At 42.1% G+C, this 8,459-nt stretch overlaps 1 protein-coding gene across 1 annotated transcript; it reads right to left on the minus strand.

Moving 5' to 3' along the window:
* Positions 1 to 6,604: 6,604 nt before the first annotated feature.
* LOC123115483 (pectinesterase inhibitor 8-like) lies at positions 6,605 to 7,266 on the minus strand. Its single transcript, XM_044536632.1, has one exon. The coding sequence runs from the start codon at positions 7,210 to 7,212 to the stop codon at positions 6,685 to 6,687; it is 528 nt and encodes a 175-aa protein (XP_044392567.1). The 5' UTR covers positions 7,213 to 7,266; the 3' UTR covers positions 6,605 to 6,684.
* Positions 7,267 to 8,459: the final 1,193 nt, after the last annotated feature.

Genomic DNA, 8,459 nt, shown 5'->3' on the forward strand with positions numbered 1-8,459 from the left:
ATGAAGACACATTTCTCCGATTTGGGTTCGAGCTTATCTGGTTGAAGTTTCTTCACATAAGCATCGCATCCCCAAACTTTAAGAAACGACAACTTTGGTTTCTTGCCAAACCACATTCATAAGGCGTCGTCTCAGCGAATTTTGATGGTGCCCTATTTAACATGAATGCGGCCGTCTCTAAAGCATAACCCCAAAACGATAGTGCTAAATCAGTAAGAGACATCATAGATCGCACCATATCAAGTAAAGTACGATTACGACGTTCGGACACACCATTTCGTTGTGGTGTTCCAGGTGGCGTGAGTTGCGAAACTATTCCACATTGTTTCAAGTGTAGGCCAAACTCATAACTCAAATACTCTCCTCCACGATCAGATCGTAGAAACTTTATTTTCTTGTTACGATGATTTTCCACTTCACTCTGAAATTCTTTGAACTTTTCAAATGTTTCAGACTTGTGTTTCATCAAGTAGATATACCCATATCTGCTCAAATCATCTGTGAAGGTGAGAAAATAATGATACCCGCCGCGAGCCTCAACATTCATTGGGCCACAAACATCAGTATGTATGATTTCCAACAAATCAGTTGCTCGCTCCATAGTTCCGGAGAACGGCGTTTTAGTCATCTTGCCCATAAGGCACGGTTCGCAAGTACCAAGTGATTCATAATCAAGTGATTCCAAAAGTCCATCAGTATGGAGTTTCTTCATGCGCTTTACATCGATATGACCCAAACGGCAGTGCCACAAAAAAGTTGCACTATCATTATCAACTCTGCATCTTTTGGTTTCAACACTATGAATATGTGTATCACTACTATCGAGATTTAATAAAAATAGACCACTCTTCAAGGGTGCATGACCATAAAAGATATTACTCATATAAATAGAACAACCATTATTCTCTGATTTAAATGAATAACCGCCTCGCATCAAACAAGATCCAGATATAATGTTCATGCTCAACGCTGGCACCAAATAACAATTATTCAGGTCTAAAACTAATCCCGAAGGTAGATGTAGAGGTAGCGTGCCGACCGCGATCACATCGACTTTGGAACCGTTTCCCACACGCATCGTCACCTCGTCCTTGGCCAGTGCTCGCTTATTCCGTAGTCCCTGTTTTGAGTTGCAAATATTAGCAACAAAACCAGTATCAAATACCCAGGTGCTACTACGAGCTCTAGTTAGGTACACATCAATAACATGTATATCACATATACCTTTGTTCACTTTGCCATCCTTCTTATCCGCCAAATACTTGGGGCAGTTCCGCTTTCAGTGACCAGTCTGCTTGCAGTAGAAGCACTCAGTTTCAGGCTTAGGTCCAAATTGGGTTTCTTCTCTTGAGCAGCAACTTGCTTGCTGTTCTTCTTGAAGTTCCCCTTCTTCTTCCCTTTGCCCTTTTTCTTGAATCTAGTGGTCTTGTTGACCATCAACACTTGATGCTCCTTCTTGATTTCTACCTCCGCAGCTTTTAGCATTGCGAAGAGCTCGGGAATAGTCTTGTTCATCCCTTGCATATTATAGTTCATCACAAAGCTCTTGTAGCTTGGTGACAGTGATTGGAGAATTCTGTCAATGACGCTATCATCCGGAAGATTAACTCCCAGTTGAATCAAGTGATTATTATACCCAGACATTTTGAGTATATGCTCACTGACAGAACTATTCTCCTCCATCTTGCAGCTGTAAAACTTATTGGAGACTTCATATCTCTCAATCCGGGCATTTGCTTGAAATATTAACTTCAACTCTTGGAACATCTCATATGCTCCATGACGTTCAAAACGTCGTTTAAGACCCGGTTCTAAGCCGTAAAGCATGGCACACTGAACTATAGAGTAGTCATCAGCTTTGCTCTGCCAGACGTTCTTAACATTGTCAGTTGCATCAGTAGCAGGCCTGGCACCCAGCGGTGCTTCCAGGACGTAACTTTTCTGTGCAGCAATGAGGATAATCCTCAGGTTACGGACCCAGTCCATGTAATTGCTACCATCATCTTTCAACTTTGCTTTCTCAAGGCACGCATTAAAATTCAACGGAACAACATCACGAGCCATCTATCTACAAACAAACATAGACAAGCAAAATACTATCAGGTACTAAGTTCATGATAAATTTAAGTTCAATTAATCATATTACTTAAGAACTCCCACTTAGACAGACATCTCTCTAGTCATCTAAGTGATCACGTGATCCAAATCAACTAAACCATAACCGATCATCACATGAGATGGAGTAGTTTTCAATGGTGAACATCACTATGTTGATCATATCTACTATATGATTCACGCTCGACCTTTCGGTCTCCGTGTTCCGAGGCCATATCTGTATATGCTAGGCTCGTCAAGTTTAACCTGAGTATTCCGCGTGTGCAAAACTATCTTGCACCCGTTGTAGATGGACGTAGAGCTTATCACACCCGATCATTACGTGGTGTCTGGGCACGACGAACTTTGGCAACGGTGCATACTCAGGGAGAACACTTCTTGATAATTTTAGTGAGAGATCATCTTAAAATGCTACCGTCAATCAAAGCAAGATAAGATGCATAAAGGATAAACATCACATGTAATCAATATAAGTGATATGATATGGCCATCATCATCTTGTGCTTGTGATCTCCATCTCCGAAGCACTGTCGTGATCACCATCGTCACCGGTGCAACACCTTGATCTCCATCATAGCATCGTTGTCGTTACGCCATCTATTGCTTCTACGACTATCGCTACCGCTTAGTGATAAAGTAAAGCAATTACAGGGCGTTTGCATTTCATACAATAAAGCGACAACCATATGGCTCCTGCCAGTTGCCGATAACTTCGGTTACAAAACATGATCATCTCATACAATAAAATATAGCATCACGTCTTGACCATATCACATCACAACATGCCCTGCAAAAACAAGTTAGACGTCCTCTACTTTGTTGTTGCAAATTTTACGTGGCTGCTACGGGCTTAGCAAGAACCGTTCTTACCTACGCATCAAAAACCACAACGATAGTTTGTCAAGTTGGTGCTGTTTTAACCTTCGCAAGGACCGGGCGTAGCCACACTTGATTCAGCTAAAGTGAGAGAGACAGACACCCGCCAGCCACCTTTAAGCACGAGTGCTCGTAACGGTGAAACCAGTCTCGCGTAAGCGTACGCGTAATGTCGGTCCGGGCCGCTTCATCTCACAATACCGCCGAACCAAAGTATGACATGCTGGTAAGCAGTATGACTTGTATCGCCCATAACTTACTTGTGTTCTACTCGTGCATATAACATCAACGCATAAAACCTAGGCTCGGATGCCACTGTTGGGAACGTAGTAATTTAAAAAATTTCCTACGCACACGCAAGATCATGGTGATGGCATAGCAACGAGAGGGGAGAGTGTTCGTCCACGTACCCTCGTAGACCGTAAGCGGAAGCGTTATGACAACGCGGTTGATGTAGTCGTACATCTTCACGATCCGACCGATCCAAGCACCGAACGTACGGCACCTCCGAGTTCAGCACACGTTCAGCTCGATGACGATCCCCGGGCTCTGATCCGAATATAGTCGTCCAATATATCAATCTTTATGTCTCGACCATTTCGAGACTCCTCGTCATGTCCGTGATCACATCCGGGACTCCGAACAAACTTCGGTACATAAAAACTTATAAACTCATAATAAAACTGTCATCGTAACGTTAAGCGTGCGGACCCTACGGGTTCGAGAACTATGTAGACATGACCTAGAACCATTCTCGGTCAATAACCAATAGCGGGACCTGGATGCCCATATTGGTTCCTACATATTCTACGAAGATCTTTATCGGTCAAACCGCATAACAACATACGTTGTTCCCTTTGTCATCGGTATGTTACTTGCCCGAGATTTGATCGTCGGTATCCAATACCTAGTTCAATCTCGTTACCGGCAAGTCTCTTTACTCGTTCTGTAACACATCATCTTATAACTAACTCATTAGTTACAATGCTTGCAAGGCTTAGGTGATGAGTATTACCAAGAGGGCCCAGAGATACCTCTCCGACAATCGGAGTGACAAAACCTAATCTCGAATTATGCCAACCCAACATGTACCTTCGGAAACACCTGTAGAGCACATTTATAATCACCCAGTTATGTTGTGACGTTTGGTAGCACACAAAGTGTTCTTTCGGTAAACGGGAGTTGCACAATCTCATAGTTGCAGGAACTTTGTATAAGTCATGAAGAAAGCAATAGCAATATACTAAACGATCAAGTGCTAGGCTAACGGAATGGGTCATGTCAATCACATCATTATCCTAATGATGTGATCCCATTAATCAAATGACAACACATGTCTATGGTTAGGAAACATAACCATCTTTGATTAATGAGCTAGTCAAGTAGAGGCATACTAGTGACTTTATGTTTGTCTATGTATTCACACATGTATCATGTTTCCGGTTAATACAATTCTAGCATGAATAATAAACATTTATCATGATATGAGGAAATACATAATAACTTTATTATTGCCTCTAGGGCATATTTCCTTCAGAAACATGATGCAAAATTGATGTATTAGCCACCTCGAGGGTGAGAGCATTGAGCAGGCAGAGCACCAAGTGGACTTGTCGAGGAGCATGAGGCCCTCCGTGGTGGGGCAAACACGTCGTGTCCATCGAGCTCCAGCAGTTCCTCATGCCATGAACAACCGGTGGACGTGTTGATGAGGCATGGCGGCTGCGGTGGCTTGTCCTCTTGAGCATGATCTACCGGTGCGGGTGGAAGCAGTGATCCACGATGTCTTGTGCGCGCAGGTTCCGAGGAGCAAAGACGCCATGGATGGAAGATCACACTGAAGTAGATAGAGTCAACAACGTCAACGAGGAGGCACTCGGCGATCAAACCCGCTGGCCCATCCCTGAGGTTTGTCTAGTCCCGAGGTGTTTCGTCAAAAGAACAAGGGTTGAAGGAGATCAGCTTGACATACATGGAGGACGATGCTAGCTCCGCAACTTCCCGGCGGCGGCGGTAGCGGAGGGCACAGTTAGGCGCTTGTTTTGATCTTTCATGGATCTGAACCGACTTTCTATCGGGTCAGCACGAGTATAGTACATTCTTTTTAGATAACCTCATGAATCATTTATTAATTCGTCACAATATTTACAGAGATGAAAGGAAGACTTCTAGGATGAAAGTGCATGCTTTGCTTGAGGTTTCAAAGTTTGAGCTCCTAAACTCATCAACTATTTTACAAAAAATAAATACCGAAGAATACTTTGTAATTTCATGGATGATTGGTCCATAGCTCGCCGAACTCACCTGATTGATATCATAAACCAGTACCTTGCAATCGGAGGCAATGTGGATCCGTTGGATATAAAGATCCTCTAAAGGAGACATAGCCTCTCTAACAGCAAGCACGAGTATAGTATGATATTGTTTGTTCTAGGATTTCATAAGAATTATGAATTGCCCGCGGTAAAGTGCCTCGTGCACGGTGGTTGTTTTCTTGACCCGGCGGCTCGAGGTCCTGGGAGCCCACACAAAGGTACAACTGAGTTAACTCTGATGGCAAAATGTCAATACCCAGTCTCAAGAATAACCTAATCTAAAAAAACAAAAAAAATAATTTGGAATTAAACCTTCAACAAGGAAGAAAACTGATGTGATTTTATCATGAAAAATGAAACATTGTGATGACTAGCACCATAAAAAAATATTTTTGTTATGTCCATATGAACAATTATGTAGTAAATTTAAGATCAAGAAGGACAACACTAAAAAAAATAGACATTTTGGTAATGTTTATACACGCAATTATATAGTACATTTAAGATCAAGAACAACGCTAGAAATTGGGTTCCCGCCAGCGTGTAACACTTAAAATGCCATTATGTTGAGAGAACGATTTTTTTGTATGGGTCTTTATCGGGTTTACCTCTTCTTTGCTCAACTCTTATTATTTTAGTGACATAAGTGTATTACATTGAAAGGGTATCAGACAATTCTTTGGCTACGTTACAAGCAAAATAAATATAGCACACTGAAAGGGTATAAGACAATTTTTTGGCTACGTTACAAGCAAAATAAATATAGCACATTGAAATGGTATAAGACAATTCTTTAGCTACATTACAAGCAAAATAAATATAGCACACTGAAAGGGTATAAGACAATTCTTTGGCTACTTACAAGCAAAATAAATATAGCACATTGAAAGGGTATAAGACAATTCTTTGGTTACATTACAAGCAAAATAAATATAGCACACTGAAAGGGTATAAGACAATTGTTTGGTTATGTTACAAGAAAAATAAATATAGCACATTGAAATGGTATAAGACAATTCCTTGGCTACGTTACAAGCAAAATAAATATAGCACACTGAAAGGGTATAAGACAATTCTTTGGCTACATTACAAGCAAAATAAATATAGCATATTGAAAGGGTATAAGACAATTCTTTGGCTACGTTACTAGCAAAATAAATATAGCACATTGAAAGGGTATGCGAAATTTAATGCATGTCTTTTTTTGAAAGAGCAGAAAGCAAATCAAGATGCATTGAGAACTCTATTAGGCATGTAAATAAACCCACAACTAATGAAGTCATGTTTTATTCCTTGCATGTACCTTACAAAGGTTCAAAGTAGTAATCGCTACATGTTTGACCCGACCTCTAACGATTTGGATCCATGATGCTATTCATCACTTGATAAGGTTAGTGATGGCCGTGCAGACTATCGCTATCTGCACGGAGTAGATGCTACGTTGCTTGAGAGGCGACGGGACGGTAGCCTTCACAAAGGCATCGTCGCACTGGTCCGCCAGGGAGACGGCCTTTGCTGCCTCCTCCTTCCCCACGGCGTAATTCCGGCCGTTGATCTCGTCGTAGGCTCCGGCAAACGCGAACTTCATGTTTTCATACAACCCCTGGCATTGCCCAAGGGCCAGCTTCATCTTGGCATCCATGCCCGGCTTTGCTAGTAGGCGCTCGATGCCGTGGATGGCGCCATAGGCGTTGTTGAGGCCCATGTTAGCCGCTATCTTGGCCAGGCCCCATGTGTCTGCGTCGGAGCTCCGGATGTGCTTGCTCAACTCCGACACGCAGAAGTTGTAGAGGACATGAGCATCCTTGTCGGCCGCCGCCTTGCAGGTTGTTTCCACGGTCGCGTCGACACCGAACAACACGAGAGCTACGGCGGCTACGGCCACAAGAGCCGTCGGTGGCCTCATGGATCTTGCTGGTTGTATGTGGATGGAGAGAGATGCTAAGCTGGGGTAATTTTGTCTACGCCGCACAATACTATTTGGAGAAAGCGTGGAGAGTGTCTAACTATTTATAGGCAGGGGCACCCTAAGGATGAGCACAACTAGTTACAGGTTAGAGCTATATCCATGATCTTTTTATGAAACAATAATATTTGTTTGGTCAATTTAGGGTAATAATTAGGATACATATTGTTTAGGGGAATTAGGATATTAACTGTCAGATAGATCTTGTAGAAAGACTACATTTACATGGTTTTTTTATCTCGGACCAAATTAATTTCATCGTCTTGTAGTACTATTGCTAGGCTGGCGTGAGCAGTGGTTTATTGGTGCCCATAACAGGAGTGTCTACACCTATCATTTCAGATCGAGGGAATCAAACAGCCGAGGGAACTGAATGAACACCACAAATTGAAACAATGGTAGAAATGGGACCACCATCTCCGACCTCAAGCAACCAGCATGCAATGTCAAACCGAGAGAGTAACAATATTATGCCTCCTCCTGCCCGTGTTCAATTTGGTGAAGGTGAATATGATATATCGTTTTCAATCATTTAGGTCTCTCAAAGGGGTTTCACCTCGTCGAAGTGGTAAGTTTTTAATTTGTATCAATGATAGTGATTAGTTCACTTGATGTTTATGCGTTTTCTTAAGGGCATATACTTTTTACTGCCCTAAAGGTGTTGGTTCCTCTACCATTGATCAAGTTATGGGAGGCACACATGAGGTAACCAATTGATTTGGTACTTTTTGTATCCCCATATTATTATCTGTACCTATGTCATGTTTTATCTATTATGTTGGATCATTGAGCATTGAGTTTACATTCTATAGTTATTGAGAAATTTAACTTTATTTTGTTTGTTTTGCATGTGGTATTTTTCCAAAAATGTTATGAGATATTTCGGGTAGTTATAATACCAAAAACATTCCATGTTACCAAGAAAATTTTGGCCCGGGATTTTCTTTTTTTCTGGCTCCGCCACTGAGCCTAGGTGTGGTGTTCGTGCTACGCTCGTTGTTCGTGGCGACTGGTAGTCTTCTTGTACTCACAATTCTTCCTTCTCTAAAGCAATGGTACACATAGGCGTACTCTAAAAAAAATCGTGTGCGGTAAAGATGCAATAAAAGGCTGGGGTGCGTCCATGGACCGCGATTGTTCTTGGCCCGATGTTCACGAGGGCATGAGTGCCCACACAAAGGTACAAC

The sequence above is a fragment of the Triticum aestivum genome, chromosome 5B, assembly GCF_018294505.1.
Source record: "Triticum aestivum cultivar Chinese Spring chromosome 5B, IWGSC CS RefSeq v2.1, whole genome shotgun sequence".
Classification (NCBI taxonomy): domain Eukaryota; kingdom Viridiplantae; phylum Streptophyta; class Magnoliopsida; order Poales; family Poaceae; genus Triticum; species Triticum aestivum.